Source organism: Rousettus aegyptiacus, unplaced genomic scaffold, assembly GCF_014176215.1.
Source record: "Rousettus aegyptiacus isolate mRouAeg1 unplaced genomic scaffold, mRouAeg1.p scaffold_m13_p_14, whole genome shotgun sequence".
Taxonomy (NCBI): Eukaryota; Metazoa; Chordata; class Mammalia; order Chiroptera; family Pteropodidae; genus Rousettus; species Rousettus aegyptiacus.
In genome coordinates, this window is record NW_023416289.1 from 28,981,645 (window position 1) to 29,004,503 (window position 22,859).

At 44.5% G+C, this 22,859-nt stretch overlaps 1 protein-coding gene across 2 annotated transcripts in view; it reads right to left on the minus strand.

The window, feature by feature from the left end:
* Window positions 1-17,563, minus strand: part of FBXO31 (F-box protein 31) — a 33,064-nt gene extending 15,501 nt beyond the window's left edge. Inside the window, exons 1-3 of one of the 2 annotated variants that reach the window (XM_016129463.2) lie at window positions 17,176-17,524; window positions 6,677-6,748; window positions 2,982-3,068 (exon numbers count right to left, since the gene is read on the minus strand). In XM_016129463.2, coding sequence (XP_015984949.2) covers window positions 2,982-3,068; window positions 6,677-6,748; window positions 17,176-17,524 — 508 coding nt within the window. Of the gene's footprint in view, window positions 1-2,981; window positions 3,069-6,676; window positions 6,749-17,175 lie in introns of both variants that reach the window. The other variant, XM_016129464.2, reaches the window with a different exon arrangement.
* Between the last annotated feature and the right edge of the window lie 5,296 nt (window positions 17,564-22,859).

Genomic DNA, 22,859 nt, shown 5'->3' on the forward strand with positions numbered 1-22,859 from the left:
GTGTCTGTGAAAGTGTTTCTGGATGAGATTCACATTTAAATCAGCAGACTGAGTAAAGCAAATTGTTCTCCCTAATGTGGGGGGCCTCATCCAATCAGATAGAGGCCCTAATAGAAGGAGGCTGACCTTCCCACCAGTAAGAGGGACCACCTCCTGCCTGGCTGCCAGAGCTGTCATGTTTTACATAACTTTGAACTCCAACTAAAGCATGGGCTCTTCCTGAATAAAACAAAAAGCTAAGCCTCCCACGAAGAAGCAGACATTTCCTCCTGCCTCACTGCCCTGAGCTGGGATGTTGGTTAAAAGTGGCCTATCTCCTCACTGTGTGGTTTAGCAATGTCCCATCAAATTCCTTGTACTTACTAGAGCAATCTGGGGCACTGTTAGGATTCTAGGTTAGAACCTCAAAACCTACAAGAGTTATTTTTAAGTTCAAAATGCACTTTGACAGTCACCATCAATTCACACACAGAAAGATATGTGTTAGATAACGTCATAAGGACAACACAGCACCCACGATGCTCCCAATGTCCTATAGACACGAATTATCAAGAATATCAATGGGAGGTGAACACACAGTGTAAATATATATATGCCTTACTGTTAAAGTATATGGCTGAAACTAATCTGATTTCATTAACCAATGTCACCATAAAAATAAATTAATTAATTAAATTAAAAAAAAAAAAGAATATCGGGCAGCAACATATGGCCTGATATTGAGAAAAATAAACAAAAGAAGCAGCAAAGGGAGCTAATCTGAGGCCACAGCTCCTACCAGTCAGAATCTACAGGCTTCAGTGATGCTGGACTGCCTCTCTCTGGGACAGTGTGTTACACTGGAGACTGGTGATCCTCTCTGGTCCAACAGAATGCAGACCAGAGGGCTTCAAGAGAGCAGGGGAACACAGTTCTCAACAGCTCCAGGAATGGTGCGAGTGGATGAGGGAGACAGAGACTGTGCCAGGTTCCAAGTACCTCACGAGCGCCAATTTCAAGTACCTCACAAGCATCAAAAAGTCATGGCAGACTTTTCTGGACAATCTGGCTAACGCTGAGAGGAGAAATTCTGCACTGCCCTCCATTAGAACATACTAGGAGTACTGGAATACTGCGCACCTGTGCATACAGAGGTTTCAAACTGGGGCTGAAATGGCTTTTCTCTTTTCATGCATGTGAACTCTACCCTGATAGTCCTGGAGGTAGCAGACCACTCACATCTTGAATATGCCCACAGAGAAATGCAACCAGGGCTTACAACTGGTGATTTTTATTATATTTTCTGGATCTTCTAAGTTTTCTACAATGATTACTGTATTTTTATAACTGCACTGAAACCTTAGAGGCGACAGCAGTCTCCAATTAGAACAAGTCTGTTGTAAGCTGTTAGCTACCAACAGCTGGGGGGCATCACAATATGTGGCTAACAAGTCCAGATGCTCTGGAAGTTGTCTTCTAGAAGCATGGTGAAAAATCTGGACTCCTGACTCATCCTTTTAAGCTCGAAAACTTCTGACCACCCTTTGGGGATAAAAAGAACACATCCCCAACATAACTCTAGCACTTCCTAGGTCCCGGACCCTGAGCATCTCAGAACTGGGTCAGAATCCCATTTTCGATCTCAGATATAAGTTCCAGATAGACTGTTGTTCTAGACGAATCCTGTAACAGATGCATGATGTAATGAGCCTCTAAGTGCTTGTCCATTTGTATTTAAAAGCCCGTGCCAGGCTGTTCCCATCAGCCGTGGCGACTGATCGACTGTTCTCATTAATAAGTGCTACGTTATGTCCTCTCCCATCGGCCTGGAGAAGGCACCTTCGCTCACTGACTGCTAAGCAGGGAGGGAGGGCCAGTCTGTGACAAAATGTTCTAGACAAACTACTGCCAAGAGGGTCTGGAAAAGAACAGAATTTGTGCCTTCAGACTTAGCCCGCCCCACCCCCTTGCCATCCAACCGCAGCTGCCCCAGCTCCTCCTGACAAGCCCCCCTCACCAGCGGTTTTCACTCAAGCAGTACAGCTCCGGGCTTGATGACACAGACTCTGTGGGTGGTGTCAGCAGTCGTGCACAGTGCTCAGACAGCACCCCAAAGCATGCTGACCAGTCCTAGTATCTCTGCGCTGACTCCGGGATGGTCCCCTAAGTAAAATGGGACCAGCAAACACATTACCTACATGTCCAGAGTCTGGCAGGGGTCAGGAGAAATTCCAATAATGACTCTATTCCTTCTCTTCTGAGTAGATTTTGTTAGAAATTGTGTACTTATAAGACTCAGAAGTGGGTCTGCTCCACAAAGGCAATGCTGACACAGGGCACGCTCGGCCGGGCTCGAGCAGGGTGTCCTTGTGCTTCTACAAACGTAACGTGGCTTTCAGTGCGAGAAGATATTTCTAACATCTTTTTTGATTACCAAAATTCACGCTCTCCATCTCAGCTCGATCTAATAAAAAGCGGAGACAGCCTAAATCAGTATGGAATATGGCTTAGGAAAATTTCCAGGGCTCAAGTAATGCCAATCAAAAGAGAAACCAGGTTCTAAACAATCAGCTGTCTCTGCATACTTTTGTTTAGTTTGGGTAAATGTGTAATTTTTTAAAATTCACATATGCTGTCAAAATGTGATCGAATAATGAAGCCTAGAAATAAACCACTTACATTTCATTCTGGAATAGAAAGGTTTTAACTCTGTTCTCTCCTCTCACCCTCAATAAATGATAAATGTTAAAATGTGCATCAACGGAGTGATCTTGCTGGTACTATCCAAAACCCAAAGATACTGCGGAAACCTGGCCCTTATGTACGGCTGTCCATGGCCAAGACACAGAGAACACTGGAGAAAAGTGAAAAGACAGCCAAAGCCAAGGAGGTCAGCTCGCGCTTAAGACCAAAGCAACCGCGTGCTGTGAGTTAGAGGTCCCTCTCCATGCAGCTCCTCGCTGTGCTCCCCCGCTAAAGCCAAAGCAGCAGGAGGTACGTACGGCAGGTGTACACATCTCTGTACTCCATGTGCTCGTAATCGGGAAGAATTTTCATGAAACGTCCCGACTTCACGCGAGGGTTTATACCTGAACAGACACAGCAGGGAAAGGGCTAAGGATGGTTCTGCTTTCGTGATGGTATAAACAGTTTTCACATGACTCAGCACTCTCTCCCTCACCACAATCATGCATTTCCCTTACATACTCAACCCCCAGTACCTTGGGAGGCAAGCACTTGCCACAGATGAGAGGCCTGGCTGGAAAGAAAATGTTGTGACATATCTTCCTTTTAATCAATGGATTCACACCAGAAACTCGTGATGGCAAGCTTGGGACACAATCTGAGGTCATTCTCCTCCCTCGGCTGACATGGATCAACAGAGCTCACTGAGGTGGGACCGCAGAGGTCGCGGCTCATGGATACTTGAGGTGATCATTCAGGGAACTCCTGTGCCTCAAATGAGATATCCAGTTTTCCTGGTGCACGCCTGGCATCTTCCTTTGTGTGTGTCGTTTTGTTTTTGACTAAGGACGACGTCTGCCAGATCCTAACTCGGATCTGCACGTCGAAATCAAGGCTGGCTCACTTTCTCACCTATGCCAGAAGCTAAGGTTGACTTTCTTCTACCATCGATTCCAGAAGCTAAGCAATTTTCTCCTGGATGAGGTCTTTGAAGCAAATTCACACAAAAAAGTGTTCCTAAACTGTGAAACCCTCTTTGGCCAGGGCTAATTAAATACTCTAGGATACTAAATGACAGATAATATGAATTATGCTCTGGATTTCCCAACCATTTTCAAAGGGTCAAGAATCAGCAGTCAAAGAAATCTCTTGATGTCCTCCTTCAGGTTCATGCAAATGTGTCACCTCACCCTGTCCCCGCCTCCCACTGCCCTTGTCCCCACCTCCCTGCCTACCTCCTGCCACACCATCTCCTGCTCTCTGGCAGCCACTACTCACATGTGGAGAAGAGACGTTTTCTTGACGTGGCTGTTGTCTGTTTTGCAAGCTGGCCCCTACTCAGACACTGATCATAATTGATGTTTAGACAAAAATCAGCCCTTCTCCCCTGCTTCCTGCTATGTGCTAGTTCCTGGAATAGGTCATCCTGACCTGGTCAAACACATAAAGTAATTTCCCATACCTGGCAGCATTCACGTATTTGTACCCGTGACTATCCCTCCCTCTGCCCCTTTACCCTATATAATACTTTGGTGCCTGCCAGGTGCCACGGGTATCCATTTCGCCTTGTAGCCGTCCAAGACATGACTCGTATGTAAGTTTCCCTTAATAAACTCCATTAATTAACAGACTGAAGTGCCCAGCCTCTTTCTTCTGTCTTTTCCCTGCCCTCTACTTATGGAGGTATATTTTCAGTCTTGGGGCTTTTCCTGGGGTCTATGTAAATGAATACCACCTGCCTGCCCACCTGTGCCCAGATGTCTCCTCTACAGGACAGCTTCCAGCACAGCCCAACCAAGCCCCTCTGCCCACATTATTTCCCCGTGCTCTCCTCTAAATGTCACTGCCCCTAAAGCCTAGCAGGCAGGGGCACCAGCTTCCCGCCAGGATGCTATTTTGACTGCTCGCAACTCTTAAAGAGAAAGCTGTCTTCATGTTGCTTTAAGATAATATTATCAAATGGCCTAACAAATTCCAAAAGCACTTAGAAAACAAGAACTTGTCTTATTGGATACTTATGGAAGCCAGCTGGCCATCCACCAAAGCCAGGAAACCTTTCTTACGTGTGTGTACATAAGAGACTGTTACAGCAAGAGTTTGGCTCTGACTCTCACACCAATGCTAACAGCAAAGATGAATCCCTCCTCCTCTATGCTCAGGCTAGATCTAGGACAGGGAGCTCTAGGTGAACAAAGGAGGAATCGAAGGTGGAGCCAGGGCCGTGGGATACTAAATAACAGATGACAGGGTGGGAGTGGAAGCGGGGGAGGAACCAGCTTCCTGCCTCCAGAATGCTGGGCTTTGCAGAAACCAAAGAGCCATTGTTCTCCCAGCTGAGATGTGAAGACAGGGAGAAGTTACACTTTCAGGAGAGGTAACCGCTCTGGCCTCCCGGACCCATTTCCCTGGAGAGATAGAGGTCTTCTTGGGTTGGTGCGATGTAAAGCAGAGGCAAGAGAAGAAACCAAAGTCCGAACATGCATGGGGAAGGAGGAGTGGGGAAGTCTTGAGCAGGTCAGCCTTGCACTGGGGTCCAGGGTTAGGGCCAGCAACACAGGAGGCAGCAGCCAGGTGAAAATGGTGACTGAGGGCAAGGTGAAGCCTGAAGCCCACAGGAAACAGGGAAGAAGGCGGGGGAGGGTGCCAGGAGTTGGCAGAACTGGATGTGGGATGTGGCAGGACAGAGGGGTCCTGACGACAGCCCCTCCAAGGCTCCCTGAGGCAAGCGGGAGGGGGCAACAGCTTGGAGGGCACGGCTGAGCCACCGGGAATTGTGCATGTCAAGGTCACCTGGCTCCTCAGAGGATGGCCCATAAGAAACTTAGACCCTTTGACAGGAGATCGCCTCAAATATGAGCAAATTCTAACCCAGAAACACTAACCAATCCAACAACCCCAAAGGCCATGGGACCATGGTGTGGAGAGGTCTCGATGGCATGAGGAAATAGCGAGGTGATGAAAGCAGCCCCGAGACAGGAACTGAACACCGCCCATGCCTCCCTGCAGAGCTGGCCGCTTTATGGAAATGCCATGCTCTACCTGTGCACGAGCACAGACGAGTGAAGGAGGGCATCTCAGAGGGGGATTCTGAGAGAAGCAAGTCCACGGGAAAAAAGGGACTACACAAAGTGACACCAACCAGCCCCCAGACCCTGGAAGGAAGCTTCTAGCACTTCAGTGTGCACTTAGCAACCTGGCCCACAGGCAAGTCCCACTGCCTGCCTACTCCTCAGTCCTGGACCACAGACGTTTCCATGGAGAAGCAGGGCCCTCAGTTCTTGGGCATGGCGCTTAGTAAGGAGCATCACCTGGTTCAAGTTTTCAGTGGAGAGCTGGGTGGGCGACATCAGCATTAACAGGAGCCTTAACAGCCTCATGCAGCGAGGCACTGGAGAAAGGCTAGCTGGGAAGATGGCTGGGGAGAAACTGAGCGCTCACGAGTGTTGCTGGCGACTGGACAGTAAAGGAGTGAAGGACAAGAAAGGCGGGGGGCGGGGGAGGGACTGGGGGAGTCAACACACCTACAGGAACCTGAAGGGAAGACCAAGCAGAAGGCTGGAGCGGTGCGGAGCCAGAGGAAGGGGTGGGTCCACAGGCAGCCGTGTTAGCTGCGGGGGTCAGGGGGTCGGTGGGAGCCTCGGCTTCATTTCCCAGTTACTATGAGCCATCCGCATATCTAATCAGACTGTGGGCCCAGAATCCAGAGAAAGGGACCTCTCTGGAAGCACCGCAGAGTTGCTTCCAGTGCAGCCATGTTTCTCGGATCTAAGGTCCGTGAAGCCTAATATCCTGTGATAGGCTGAAAAATAAGGGTACAGACACACCCAGAAAGGGAAAGAGAGCCACCTCATTCAATTTTAGTGCTGTTACTACCAGTGCTGTCTTAAAATCAATTATGGCTATCAGAAGGTGTCTGAGAATAGAACTATGGGCTTTGGGTCAAATTTACTATCCACTGCTGATGCTCACTGTCTGCTTTTGGAACAAATTAGATGATAACAGGTTAACTTACGCTTTGCGTAGACATCACGACAAGACACGCCTGTGATCTCCAGCTTCCGCAAGTTTTCACAAACGCCATACTCTGTAACAAGAAATATTTGCTGGACATTACAGTCAAGAAATCACAAAGCATCAGAAACAGATTGATAGGAGGGAAGGAGGGAGAAAGGAAAAGGGACGGAGGGAAGGAGGTGGGAGAGAAAGAAGGAGACACGGAGGGAGCGTACACGCCTAAGCCTTGACCTTGTCTTGCTAGTCTGAGCCCACAAACCTCGAGTCAGACAGTCCTCGGCTTATGAATAAATATGGTGTGGTAGAAACTGTGGTCTGGAAACAATGCATGTTCCTATGAAAGTGAGATTGTCATTGATGTCAGGGATCTACAAAGCCCCTTAACTGCCAGTGTGGCTTACCACGCTGCTAATTCTGCTAAACAAAGATACAGGTCCTGTAATCGAAGACCCAGGTGAGACACTGGAAGGAAGCGCTGGACACTCTGTCCTTCCGCACAGGGCTCCCCTACACTAGCAGCCAGTGAAGGGAATCCCTGACCCCTTCCCAGCCTCCCTGTTCTATCTCCTCGACTGGCTGACAGCACACTCTCCTACTTCTCCTCCTTGTCCCTACCCCCACCCCATCGCGGCCCCACTTTTCAAAACTACACCCCACCCTCCCGTCTCCAGCACTTCACAACCAAAACCTCGGGTCTTTCTGTTCGGGTCTCAGCAAGGCTTCTAAAGGAAATGGAATTAATCCACACTAATGCAGAACTGCCTGTTGGTTAAGAGCGAATAATGACAGCACCTGATTTGTACCAACCTTCGTGTGTGCTGGGCACCAGGCCAAGCCCCTGCCGGGTACCACTGCACTTCACCCTTACAGCAGCAGCCCGAAGAGGTGCTACTGTCATCTCCATTTTAATGATGAGAAAGCAGCAGCAGGGAGGTAACCGACTTGCACAAAGGAACATGGGCTTATGATGTGGGACCCAGAATCGAAGCCTGGATGGGAACGCCTCATAGTGGTGAGCACAGCCCTGGCACAAAGCACGTGTTCAGCAAGCAAATGATGAGAAAGATAACAGGGGACCCCTAGGATCCCAAAGTAACAACCTCCATCACCTCACTCACTGTGCTCATACAAGTACAGGCATTCAACTGGGACTTCACAGGACAGCTTGTGACAAAATCCCGACAACCACTTCTAAGGCCAGTACTATATCCCCATTGCCGGGCAGGAAACGGAGGCTCGGTGAGGTTTGTGACTCAGCACATCGCCCGAAACATGGACTGATGCAGCCTGGCCAGCAGCTGCAAAGTGCCGTCCACCTCATTTCATCACTTTTGATAATATGTGTTAGTACTGCACGCCCACAGTTACATACAAGGCAAGACCTGAAAATGCATCCATTTGTGCTGTTGCTGATGGCAGCGCCTGAAGTCAAAAGCTAGGCCTTTTGGCAGGCATGGAGATTGTTCCTCGTGCATTCCTCTGTGCTCAGATTGCTGAGGGCTAGTAACCTGGTTTACGGTTTCTGTATCTGAGTCCAACGCACACTCTAACCTGATGGAAACAACCATTGCCTCTCATTAATCATTTGGGCTTTTGAATGATTCCAAGATTTTTACCTAGGATGACCACATCATCATAACTTTGTCAACAAATGGTATTGCTGACATCACGTAGGAGATGAACTTGCATACCAGATAAAGCGTCCACAAAAATGCCATTAACACTCAGAAGAAAAGAAAAGTTAGGATGTAGTGCTAGTGGATACAGCGATCCTTAGTGGGCTTTTCTTATTGTTCCCAAAAGATGACAATAAATTCACCGAAGCAGAACAATGTCATTCTGACCCAACTGTTCCTATAAGAAATGTTTGGTATTTTCCATATGATGGAAAAATCGTTGTGTGTGTGTGTTTTTTTAATAAGAGTAGCCAAGAACAATTCCACATCCTTTGATTGTTCTATAAACCTTCCCATAAGTAACCAAGGGAAAATGCCCTGAAAATAGCTGTAAGGCCAGTGTACTTGCCAGCACCATGTCACCTTCCTTCCAGAAAAACTAACAAGTGTTGTTAACTCCACCCTTCGACACAAACCCCACCCGAGATAATTAAGTTAGCGCACGAAACCACGTTGCCTATTTGCTGCTCTTCGAGTATGGGATTTGGGGTTGCAGGCTCTCAATTCAAAACGTTTCCCTGCTCATCTAGTACATAAGGTAATGTATGAAATTCTTTTTTGAAAGTGTTTACTCGAAGGATGGTAACAAAGTATTAAAACGTTGGGAAAGGGGAGTAAAATGGGTGAGTTGGACTTAAGGAAATTTATAAAATTAAAAGGTCACACTCTGAAAAAAAGTCGGGCGGTTCCTCAAAAAATTAAACACAGAATTACCATGTGGTTCGGTTATTATTCTACTTCTGGGTATATACCCCAAAGAATTAAAACCAGGGACTCAAGATATTTGTACACCAATGTTCACAGCAACATTATTCACAATAGCCAAATGTTCGAAGGAACCCATGAGTGTCCATCAGTGGCCACTAATGGATCAATGTATAAGCAAAATGTGATCCTTCCATACAGTGGTATATTATTCAGTCTTTGAAAGGTAGGAAATCTCAACACATGCTACAACATGGGTGAACCTTGAGGACATTATGCTGAATGAGATGAGCCAGTCACAAAAGGACAAATACTGTATGATTCCACTTACACGAGGTTCCTAGAGGAGTCGAATTCATAAAGGCAGAAAGGAGGATGGTATTTGCCAGGGAATGGGGAAGGGAAAATGGGGAGTTGGGAGTTAGAGTTGGGACTATTTCAGTTTGGGAAGATGGAAAGAGCTATGGAGATGGATGGAGGTGATGGCTGTATAACAATGTGAATGTACTTAGTGCCACTCAACTGTACACTTAAAAATGGTTAAGATGGTTAATTTTATTTTATGTATATGTTACCACAATAAAAAATTAAATTGACACTTCAAATATTCTAATCAGAAATTTTCCAAAATGCTATTTAAAAAATGTTTTGCCAAGAGGAAAAAAACAGCCCAGTAGTTTGGCTTGAGTTAAGTCAATGCTGAAGCTGTACCTAAATGCCAGGGGCTGCCAGCCTCTCATCACTCACTTCCTGTCCAACAAGGCCAGCTCTGTGTGATGGGGCTTACCAAAAACTCCCTGTCCCCACAGCACATTTCTGAATATGCCTGACATCTACTCGGTCTCTATGGGTGGGAATAGGTTAGAAGAGTTTTTTCTCTGCCTCTTTTCTGCTCTCTCACCCCCACAGGGGAACCGAAGGTACATGCATCTGCTTCTTGAAGCTCCGTCCCTGGAAGAGAAGATGGAGTAATGGAGACAGTACCCATGCAAGCATGACTGAGATCTGTACACTCTTTGTATTGGAACAGAAGGGGGCAGAGAAAGTTAACATCGTTACTCTATGTACTGCTTCAGTACTGGGGGACCACACTTACAGGGAACTTAGCTTATCTCAAATAACACCTCTTATGAAGGAACTCTGCCCTGTTGGAAAGGCCTAGTGCTAAGACACCATCCGAAGCATGCTGGTGGGCACACAAGGTAAGTCTGGAAAGAGAGGTTCTCTTCTGGTCCTGGGGGGACTTGAATGGCAGAGCCAGGGGTCCAGGCAATACAGAAGCACTGAAGAATCTTAGAAAAGCAGCCGGAACAGGGCCTGCATTGTGGTCTATTAACCTGTGAGTGGAGCCAGCGGAGATGACCTGGAAACGCAGGCTGGGAGTTCAGTGAGGAGGCCACTGTACCACCAGGTAAGGCAGAGGCAGGAGGAAATGAGGGTGCAACCCAGACTTGGCACCTAGCAAGCAGGAGGGAGCCAGGGAGAAGGGGTTAAGTGTGGACTGAAGGAAGTCTGCTGTCTTGTTTCCTACCTGCTGTAAACACACAATTTTCGAAATAAAACTAAAAGGTGGTATTGATTAGAAAGACTGCATTTTTGTTTGCACTAAATTACGGGATAATTATAACCCTCTTAACTTCTGACTAAAAAAGAAGTGAAGGGGAGGGGGGAGGCAGAAGCTAGTGGGAGGAGTCAGGCATCCAGCTCCCCACCTGCTCTGAGCAAATATCCAAGAACATCCCTCAACAACAGAGCCCTGATTTCAAACCCGTATATTCTCCAGTGGCTGCTTTATAACTCTCAGCTACTGCAACTGCATGAAATGCCTTTGAAAAAAATAACGTAGCAGACCTAGAAAAACACTCTGCAGCCAGCTCATTTTAGGATGGGAAAGAATGTAAAAACCAAAACCCAGACACATCCCATTGGTGTCTCTGACAAACACCTAGAACATTCAGGATGCCAAACAGTTCCCAAGGATAACTGAAACTACCTACATACTCAATGTGACTTATTCCCAGCCAGTTCCATCCCTGTAAAGATAAACAGTCTAGGTGCCAACAGGATCCTTGAGAAGCCTCACTCTTCCAGTTGAAGGACTCTGACACCTGTATGGTGCCCAGGACAGGCCAAGGGAGATCCACTCCAGCTAAGGCCCAGCTGTCATCCCAGACACCCATTCTTCCTGAGTGCAAGCACACCTGCTCTGTCTCACCATTTGTGAGACCAGGAGGCAAGCCCGTGAGTCTGATTCTGCAATCATCTCATGTTGGTCCTTTTCTAATATTCCAGACACTCCTCTATTCCTCCACTAATACTATACAAGCAGGCCCAGAGATTCGGGTTTACTGTCCATTGCCACTGAACAGACAGTGATGGCACTTCTGACAAAGGATGTTGACTCATGAATTTGGAAGCCAGGCCCTCTTTTAAAAGGGCCTGGTTCAGGGAGGACACTTGTTCCTCTCCAAAGATCCAAAGATGCCCTTGTATTTGCATGCCCTTCCTAGCCAGAGACAAGCCCAGATCCTCAACTGCATTACATAACCACTTTATAAACACAGTGAAACAGTAAGAATGGCAGTGCCTGAACCTCTAACAACCAATCAATTCTTTTTGGCAAGGTACCAGGATCTATCCAATTAAATAAGGCCAAAGGGAAATCTTTATTCAATGCTTTCTGGGTACCAGATTCACTTTCCAGCTCATTTTAAGGTTAAAAAAAAAAAGGAACTCTTCAAAATATTCCCTTAAGAGGCACTATTTTCTTTTATCCTTTTCTACTTTGCTAATTTGAAAGGACCAGATTTCTCTGTAAAGGCAGCATGTGAGATGCAGCTTGCAAAAATGCAGAGAACTGTAGTCCTTTCAATTAGCAAAGCAGAAGAAAAGGGTAAAGGTTTTCCCTGGCTGTATGTCCAGGAGGTAGACTGGCTTCCTCTTTTTATGGTTGAGATACATGTGTTTCTATGACCTGGTCAGTCTGTTTATCCAACTGCAGACCCGCCCATCTCACCACCAAAACTGGTGGGCTCAAGAAGTATCTGCTTAACAGGAGTCAAAAATTATTCCTCAAGCCAACCTTAAAACCAACAACTTGCCCATTTCACCGCCTCCCAAGAGGTCCCTTCCAATTTCAGCCATATTGAACAAAAGTCACATTTCTCATATTTTACATCAGTTTTTCAAAAAAAAACAAAAACAAAAACAAAAACAAAAACACACCATTTTCTTCTATATGCAAAAACAAAATTAAATGTTGGTTTTTAATTTCCCTTTTCTGTCATAAAGATTGCACATTATGGGAAATATATATTTCTAATTATAATGGAATTTAAACCCACTTCAAACTTACAACTGATCAAAATATTATACAAATATTATTTCATGTATTATTAAAACATCGAGGAAAGAAATGGGAAAATTATATATATTATTAATATAAAACCTGACACTGGCAGGCATTGAGCTGAATAATATAAAATCTTTGTGACTCAATATTTAGAGTTCAGTGTAGAATGGAAAAATACATGTATGAGCATTTCCTTTGCTTTTAAATTTATCTTCTGTTATTATTTGAATATTTTGACTTAGAACTATGGTTTGAACTTTCTAAACTCATTAGCTTTAGGTAGACTCCATGAAGTATTGCATAAATGAAGTGTCGAAATCGGCTAGCATTTGAAAATTCACCAACTAAATGGTGAAGTATTACCCAAAAAAAGCCCTGTCAGGGTCAAAGGCAAAATAATGTACTTGGCTTCTACCCTGGGTACTCTGAGAAATGACTTATTTATAGCCCCACACGCAAGTAACTGCAGGAGGCCTGTAGCCAAAGGAATGATGCATCAAAAAGTATTTACCCTACCTCTACCAGCCCCTGCCTGGGAGTCTGGATTTGGTTTGGTTTCTTTTAAGAGGGGACAGTATTGCCTATTTGTTATATACTTGCCCCAAAATCAGGAGCACAGATGTGGCTTCTCAGTAGTAAATTTCTTTTACCTGCTCAAAGAAATACCACTAGAAAATATTTATTACCACAATTCCAACATGCAGGGAGCTAGAAAGGCCAAAGTTCTATAAAAATAACTGATTTATTATTGCTAAGACATTGGAAATTGTGAACTTCTCACCAAACATTATAAAAAGCTACCTCATTCTAAGTTTCTACCTCCCCCTTGCCCCTAAATCAGCCTATCATTTTAGGAAGAGCTCTTAAAACATGCATGCTTTGTCCGCACCCTGAAAGTCAATCATGGCCCAAAATTCTCTGAAGCAGTAATACAGGTGTGTGGTATCCACTTGCCCACTCCTGTTTTTCTGTGGCTCATACTTTGTTCTGAAAAAAAATCCCACTATCAAAATACAAAAAGCAAACATGTAAATATTGAGTAGTAAACATGCAAATTCACTAGTTAGTTCATTCACTCTCCCAAAACACTAGGAAAGGGAGCCACCATTATATCCCAGTCAGGGCCAGACATGGAGGCTGTTTCAGAAAGCCTTATGGGCTAGGATGACCCACCTTCTCAACCAGCCTGAGATCCCTCCTCCTGCTAACCAAAGCTAGGTGGGCTTTGGTTTTTGCCTACATGGACTATGACCAAATGTCTAGTTCTGGAAGATGAAGTTCTGGGGTGCAGAGAAAAAAGAACAGACTTGTCTCATATGCAACTATTCTTATATACAATCCAATCACAATTACATTAACTCTATGAGACACCTATGAATATCACATGGGATTGTCCAATTTTGACCTAGATAAGCTGGAAATTAAAGCTACCAGAATGAACTAGTAAAACTGAAGACCTAGCTGTCTACCATTTTCATAGTCGAAGGATGACAATGATTACTTAAACCCAAAGTTAAAAATTTGTAACTTTGACTAATGTAACTTTCACAAAAGTCACCATAAATGAAGTTTAAAAGCAAATAATAATAGACTACAAGATTTTTGCAGTATATTAAACAGAAATATATCCAGATTAAATTAATAAAACCTACAAATCAATAACAACAGCAAAAAAGGACAAAGATTAAGGATAATCAAAGAAATCCAAATTGCCAATAACTGTGTTTTTAAAATGTGCGTCCTTACTAGTTATCAGGCACATGCAAATTAAAATGAGATGCTGCTTCTCACCCAGACTGGCACAAATTTTTAAAGATGAGAGAGAATTTAGTGGATATTGGATTAAGTGAGACAACAAAGTACTTGGACCATAAAGGCGGCTACTTTGTGATGATGTGTATTGAGCATGTGTATTTCATCTTTCGTGACTTGCCTGTTCTTGCCCTAGTGACAGGTATGCAACAGGTAAAATCACTCCAGGAAATAAGTGAACAGTATCTAGTAAAACTGCAGATCTCAAAGCCCACTGCCCAGCAAAACCACTTCTGGATATATTCCTTAGAGAAATTTTCAAATTTATATGCATCCAAGGAAACATATATGAGATTGTTCACTGTCACAGTGTATAATGAAAAAAATAAGTGAAGGAATAAAAGTGTGGCCTCTTCAAATTATGAACCACCACATAGCATTTAAAAAGACTGAACCAGACCTAAATGTATTAACATGAACAAAACTTAAAAACACAAGCTGACTGGGGAAAAAAGCAGATGCACAATACTTACAGTACAATATATTTCTAAAAATTAAACCACCATGAAATAATGTTACATATGGGGGATGTATACAAGTGTATCTATATACAAGTGAACTAAACCCATGACAGTAGCTGCTTCTTAGAGTAGGAAGGACACTGGTAATCAGAAGGGACTTCAATGTTAACAGAGACGTTTTCTTAAAAAAAAAAAAAAAAAAAAAAAGTAGAGGAATCAAAAGCAAACGTGACAAAAGACTTAATAGTTATTTATTGGGAATAACTAGGAATATGCCTGTTTTATTACATTTTTCAGTTTTTAATTTCTCAAAATGAAAATTCCCCTAGCATATTAGGCCACGTCAGTGAACAAGATGCCTGGATTCCACCATCAAAGTATCTGTTATCCTAGGAAAGCTGAACTGAGGAATCCAGAGTAGGAAAGGAAGGACTGAAGAGTCTTTCTATGTCTGCACCTCAACTTCTTTCTACATCTTCATCAGGACTTTTTATATTTCCATTAGCAATTCTCAGAATTTACTCTGAGCTATATCTCCAGTTAATTTTACTCTGTAACATGCCTTTGAGTTTTCTGCTTACACAAAAGTCTTCTGTTACTCTCCATTTCTAGAGTTGAGCTATATACTTTACAGTTCCCCAGAGACCACCATGCAGGTTTGGCTAACTGAAGGAGAAACTCCTCAAAGCACAATGGAACATCTATGACGAAACTGAGTCTTACAGGTTTACAAAATGCGAAATAAAGCAAATGTAAATCACAGAGAAAGAAAAAGTAGAACTTTCTTGCTTTTATTTTAAAATGTCAAAATAAACTTACTTGCCACATATATGGCAAAAGGTTAATATTGTTAATATTCAGAGTTCTTACAAATTGGTAAGACAAATATAGATTTCCTAAGAGGAAAAGACAAAAAAGAAAAAAAAAAAAACCACACACGCAAATAAGGAATTCACAAGATGTGAAGTAAAAATGGCCAAGAAGCATGATAACCAAACACCTACCATTTAGAGGGTGTCATCACATTTAACCCTCAAAGCAGCTCAATGCAGGCATGACTTCCCACGTGGGAAGGTGAAGCAGCATGTCCAGGATCTCTCAGAATATACACAGAGCCTGCCCTGTGGACTACAAATCCAGAGTCTTGGCCACTGAGGTGTATAGCAGAGAGAAGACCACTGACTGGCTGATCTCCTTGTTGGGGAGGATGTGAGGAAGAAGGCCTTCTCACGTAGCCTTCCCGGGGGGTGTCTAAGGAGTTATTAATGTGTTCATCCTACTAACCACAATCCCATTTTGGGAAGTTCACGCTAAGAAGATAAGTTCAGAAGTTCTAAAAGGTACATGGAAGTCTCATAAACTCCCATGCACAAAGGCAGTCTTGATAACCCTGTTTATGAACAGGAATAACTGCAAACTTAAAAGTCTATCAGCAAGGGACTAGTCTGTGGCATATGCATACAATGAAATAGTATGAAGTTTCTTAATACTAAACCGTCTGTAAGAGAATATATATGATGTGATTTCATTTAAATAAAAACGTGTTTATGACTCTACACGTGCATATGGAGAGATGTTTTCCAAAATTTTAAGGGTGGCTTATCTTTGATTGTAGGGCTCTCTAATAATTCTTATTTTCATTCTTCTACATTGTTCAGATTTTTTCTTACCTATCTTGTTTACCAAAATAAGAGAGTGTATTGAACATCGGAGATATGTCAACATTTAAACCCGGAGAGCTTGCATTCTGAATTAAATAAATCTTTCCTTCTGGGATTTGTTAAAAAACTAACTAGTCACTACTCTCACTACTGCCACCAGCATCCCTGACGGGGACAGCAACCCCTGCAGCACTGCCCCGCTCCACCTTCCTGTCCACAGACCCGATCCTCCCCTCAGGAGACCCCCCCAAACACTTGGCCCCCTCTGCTCCCTAACTGATCGAGCTCACCCTTATCGCTCTGCTCAGCTTCCTCCCACCTCTCAAGGGCTGGGGAGGTGGAGGGAGCCCACAGACGTCAGCTAACTCTCCGGCCTAAATATCCAGGGTCTCTCACCCACAGGGAACCCCTGCCCAGCTTGCGTTCCTCCCGATGGCTCCGCGGCGTCCTGTCCCTGCAGCTGGGGGGACCCCTCACCCCCTTCTGAGTACCCTAATACCAGTGAGAACTCTACCTCGCTCAGACACCGCGCCCCAGATCTGTGGCAAGGGGCCCCCGGGCCGGCCCCTTGGAACCCTCGACCTGTGGCAGGTCTCGGTCCAGGGCCCATGGGGACCTGAGACCCCGGAGTCCTCTCCAGGCCCTAACCCCCGCCCAGCAAGGACCCTTCCCATGGAGCTCCCGATCTATGACAGGAATCTATCCAAGGCCCTTGGGGACCTCCGACCCCTATCGCATGCCCAAGCCCCCGCCGCTCTGACTTCGGTTTTGAGCCCCTTCCAAGTCCGAGGCCCCTCCCAGGCCCGGACCCCTACTTCGGGCGCACTCACCCTCCCGGCAGCGCCGTCTCCAAATGGTGTCGGTGTGCAGGATGCGCCGGAACTTGGTGCACACTTGGGCCAAGCTGGGCAGGTCTGTGCCGGGCAGAGAGGCGAAGATCTCCACCAGCAGCTCCGGTGGCAGCTCCAGCAGCGAGCAGCGCGGGGGCTGCGAGGGGCCCGCGCTCCCGCCAGCCCCCGGCGCGCAGAGCGCCGCCGCGCCCGCCTCGATGCGCTCCTCTTCGGGGTCCGTGTCCGGCTCGCTGTCGGCAGCCGCCGTTTCGGCAGGGCCCCGGCGTTGCTGGCGCCGCCGGCATCCCCGCGACGGGCCAACGCCGCAGAGGCGAGCGCACACCGCCATGCCGTCCCGGGTGACAGCCGCGGCGCCTCCGCCGCTGCCGCCGCGCGTGCGCAAGCGCCGCCGTGAGCCAGCCCCGCCCGAGAGCCCATCAGGCCCCGCCAGAGCCTGGCCGAGCCACGCCCCCAGGCCGCCTTCGCGTCCCGGCCCCGCCCCCGGAGGGGGACGCGTAGAGGCTCCGCCCCGGGAAGCCCCGCCCACTGAAGAGAGCAGCGAGACCTCCGCGAAGCCTGGTGACTCTCGGGAGCCCCTGGCATCCGCCCACCTGAGCTCTGCGGGCCTCCTGTCCTACTACCCCAACGAGTACGGAAAAAGAATGTCACCCACAAACGCGGAACGGCGGCCCCTTCCAGACCGAGGATGTGCGTGTGGACAGCAAAACGGCGCGGGGCTGCGTGTGAGGGCCGCACTCACCACCTCTAGAGCATGGGACTGACATACTCCCCACTGCTCTAGTGAGGCTCCGGATACCCTCCCTCGACCTGGGACATCTTCGGGTGTATCCGCCCCCCCCGTGGATGGCCCCCAACGACACTCCCAAAGAATCCCCCCAGGACTCCCGGAAGATCCCTCTCACCAGAGCCCTCTCCGAGGACATCCCTGAGATGGCCCGGAGAAACTCCCACCAGAACTCCCTTATGATCTCCCCCTGAGGACGGCTCCGCGAACTGGCCCCCAGGATTCCCCAAAGACACACACCTCCCCCTCCCACCCCAGGACCTCTGGAGAAAAGCTTCGGGCCGACCCCCAGTACTGCTTCGCTGAGAAGGCACAATTAAGTGGCAGGTGGAATGAGGCAAACTATTTATTACAGCCTTTCGAGCTAGGTAAGCCAAACTCCAAATTGTGCCTATCAGTTTTCTTCTACCTAAAAACTGACATTCACTCATTTCTGCCCTTACTGTAGTGAAAAGGGGATATCATGCTAGGTGATGAATCCTGTGTCATCTGTTGTGATCTTGTTTTGCCATGGTTACCTTGTTTACTGTGCTCCAGGGCACGTGCGTTCTAGAGAATCTGTAAAGCCACCTCGTGACAGTGTCTTCACCTTAAATAGCTCATGGCAAGAAACTGTTTTTAGTTGTTTCCAGAGAGGGCCAGGGATTTGGATACTACAGAAGCAGCTCAACAACTGGATGGGCCCCAACTCCTATGTGGTCAGGACTTACTTCCATGCCCTGAATTGCTGGAAGAAATCCCCAGAGTCCAAATGGAAGCTAAGAATCTGATGGCCACCCCAGTGTTTCTGGTCAAGTGCACGTTTTGCTAATCAAATAGGAAATAGTGACCCTGCCAGTTACCCTAGGTCCAGTCTCCACAAATTCCCAGCTATCAACTACCACCTCCATAAAGAAACCTCTAAGCAGAAAAGAGGGTTGCCTAACCTGGTCGACAGAATCCCATAGCGAGGAAGTGCAAAATAATGCCTTAATTCAAATTTTGACCATCTCAGTTCCACACAAATGACAAACTGACCTCCCTGTACCTAAGAGGTTTTCAGTCCATCCTTCACAGTTACCAGAACTCTCTTCCTTCGAATAGTAACATAAACAAAACCAGACTCATCTCATCACTCATCTATTTAAAAGCAATTAATGGCCCCATTGAAACTTCATCACATAACCGAGCAGCTCCCAGCCTGGCCTCCTCTCCTTTCCCACACATATCTTTCAACAAGAGCCATCAGATTCCTTAGCTGAAACTCACCATGCATTGTCACATCTCTGTCCCTTTGCTTAAGCTGCCTCCTCTGCCAGAAAGCCCCATCTCCCCAGTCTCTGCCATTAAAAACAACCCTTTTCCTCAGTGTCCTCAAGTGGCACCCCCTAAGGTGGTCCTTTTATTATAGCGCCATCATATTGTTTTTTGGAAACACTTGCTTCCTTTGACATTAGTTTTACTAGATGTATCCTATCACATGATATTTGTGCTAACACTTCATGTAATCAATGAATGTTTACTAAATGTTCCTTGAATGAAAAAAAGAATAAATAAACTGGCTAAAATGCTAAAAATGGAGGAATGTGAACCAAACAGAATTTAGAGAAGACTGGTGTGTTAATCACCATCACCACCCAAGCTAGGAAGTATCTCAGCAAGCAGAAATGTATTGACTAATATAATAAATATTTACAGAATGCCTGACTAGCCTATGTACTATGTTCTGTGTGGATCCATAGATTTTAAAGCATGATCCTTGCCACTGTTTCATTTTAATCAGTTATTTTAAAAAATTTATCTACTCCCCACTAGGCCCTGTTACTAAAATATAATTTTCTCCTAGAGGAGCTTCAAGTATATTAAAATGTACAAAATAATTTGGTTAAACTTCTGCCTTTAGAAGAATGGTTAAACTATTGTATGTTTATAATTTGAATTATGTAACTAACTATACAGTTAAAAGATAGATCTATATATTCTTGACAGCAGGAAGGCTGTGTACAATAACTCAATGTCAAAGGACTGAGTTAGTGCACACCATCAGAACAGAAAGAAAAGGACTGCTGTGAGAGCTTGGGTAATCCTTGGTGGTGGAAAGGAACCAGAGGAGAAATACCGTGTGTACAACTGAGAACTATTACCTGTTTAACCCTGAAAGATTTATGTCCTTGAACAATTTTACAGTCCCTTATATAGAACTGTATTCTCTTCAAAAGAACACTAAAGAGGGTGCATTCATATGAAAATGAGGAAAAACTAGATAAAAGAGATAATTTGTTTTAACACTATGAGATATATAGGATAATGAACTCTTTGTTAGTGAGGACTGATAACATCTGAGGAAATAAGTAGAATACAGGGCAGGGCATTTTTCAGTTGGTTGCCTGGAAAGTCACCGAAAGCATTTCTTGGACTTAAGCAAACCATGTTAACTTTATTATGTGGTTCTCAGAATCCAGATGTGAAAAGTGGCATCTTATCCACTGCTCAGCAGAAATTGTCAAAGTGAACGGAAAGAAGAGAAAATAGTCAAAGACTAAATAAGAGGTTCACAGTTTAAAATGAGAGTCTGAACAGCTGCATACTTTAACAATCTCACGTATAGGCAAAAGCTGGAAAAACAGCAGTCCTTTGAAATTTGTTTAGAATTAAGCAAGCAAACAAACAAACAAACAAAAACTGTGGAACGTCAGCCAGTTCCATTAGTTATTTGCCCATTTAAGAAATGTTAATTATCTGAGTGATTTATGATGGCTTTCCTGCATGCACCAGTTTGCCGCAGCAGATTTCTCAAGTGCTTCACCAGGATAAGCAGCCCTCCAACACAGTGCCTCTCTCTCCGCAAAAACTTCGGAGGAGCCGGTGAAGACATTCTCAGACTACATCTAGTGCATATCAACTTCAAAAATCCTGACAGAATCCTTTCTGAGAATAGCTCCTGCACGCCTCTTGAGCAATACTTGTTTGTTTACTTGTTCTGAAGAGCAAAGAGATGACTCAGGATTGATTAGACAACTGGCCAATAGTAACCCAGATGACCTGGAGAGTGGAATTTGTCTTCCAATCAGAAAGAGGAGAGGTGGGACAGGTCAGGCAGGCCTGAGGAGGTAAACTAATTCTCAGTGTGACTTGCCTTCCATGTTGAGTGTGGCAAAAATAACCCTAATGTGTTCTGGATTACAGGTTAATGTTTCATGCCCCATTTAACAGATCCTTAGAAATAGTTGGCATGATTTACTACCATGTTACATCACTAATGCTGGGACATCATTCAATTTTTAGCAGTATTTCTTCCACGATTTTGGTCATTTATGGTCATTTCACGTTATGAAAAAAGAATTGGGGAGAGTTATTTAAAACGAACACTTTTTGGCATTCTAGAATGATTACCCGATAGTTTGAAAGCACCGTGAGATTCCTGGAGAAAACATTAAATAAATTTACATGAAAGATGTGTTCTTGCTTTTCTATTTTATAAATTATTTCAAAGAATGGTAATATCTGTTATTTATTTATTTTAAAAAATCATACTATGCTAATTAGCTTAAAATAACAATGAATAATATTAATTTACCACTTTAAATACTGTTCACTACATGAAACTTTAAGCTGTAATCTAAGGGCACGTGAAAATTTTCACATCCACTCAAACACACTTGTTTTCAAAAGTTAAATGAAGTTACTTCTTAATTTGTATGTATGGTATATGAATATAAATTAAGACATTTAACATATACTATATTATGTATCCAAATATGCTGGTCTTAAATGGAGATTATGCTTATGAGACATCTTTACATGCCAAGTGTATTGGATGATTTTCTAAGAAATAAGTAGGGATGTGTGGTTTTAGATTCAAATAAGAATTCAAGGTTGGGGTAGGGTTATAATAGCCACTGTATATGTGGACTTCAGTACTTGAAAATTACAGAGTAATCCTGTCATGTTACTAGCACAGCCCTTGTGGCTAATCCCTTGAGGCTATGGCAGTGAACCCAAGGGCTGGGGTAATTTGGTAAAGCTTTATGGATGCCTAAGGGACTAGGGAAATAAGAAACTCTCCTCCCCTCCCCCCACCTCCATATGCCAAATAATTGATTTTGTTTCCTTCTTGCATTTGGAACAGTTGGTCTAGAGAATGAAAAGTCCATTTCTTTCAAAGTAGCAATTAAGCCACAGTAGCACTCACCAGCCAATACTTAGTATCATAAAAATCCAGGGAAAAAAGCAACATACAGTTCACTCTCTTTTGACTTCAAAACTATAATTTTGTGTTTAGCAGAGGGTTGGTGCATAATAAGCACCTACTGGATTTTTTTTTTCAACTTTCACAGAATACAAAAAAATATTACCCTTGGAATTTAAAACCTCCCTTTGTAACTTTGGAAAACAGAAATGTCTAAGTGCTCTTTATTAACTGTATACTATCAGATTTTCAAAGAACTGACAGAAAGAAGGGAAATAAAAACCTGGGACTGAAAGTGACACATGAACAAAAATGTAGTATTCTTTGTAAACAGTGGCAGAATAAAGACCTACAACTAACATTACTTGCTTTTCTACAAAGAAAGAAATCCCAGCTGTATTAAAACTACTTTGAGAAATATAACTTAGAATGTTTTGTTTGTTTAATAATGTATATTAGCACAATTCAATTACTTTAGCAAATGGGCATATAAGGAAGGTTTTTACAAATTCAAAATGGGGAAAGCCTGGAAATAGTGATCTTTCAAAGTCTTAGATAATAAAGAGCAAAAATAGCCAAAGAATCAAGTGCTGTTCTACAGACGTATGTTCATCAGACATTGAGATGAGCAGTAACTGCACAGTGATCTAGATTCTACAGGCCACTTTCATGTGCTCCTCTCAGAACACCTGGAATTCTAAAATATCATTG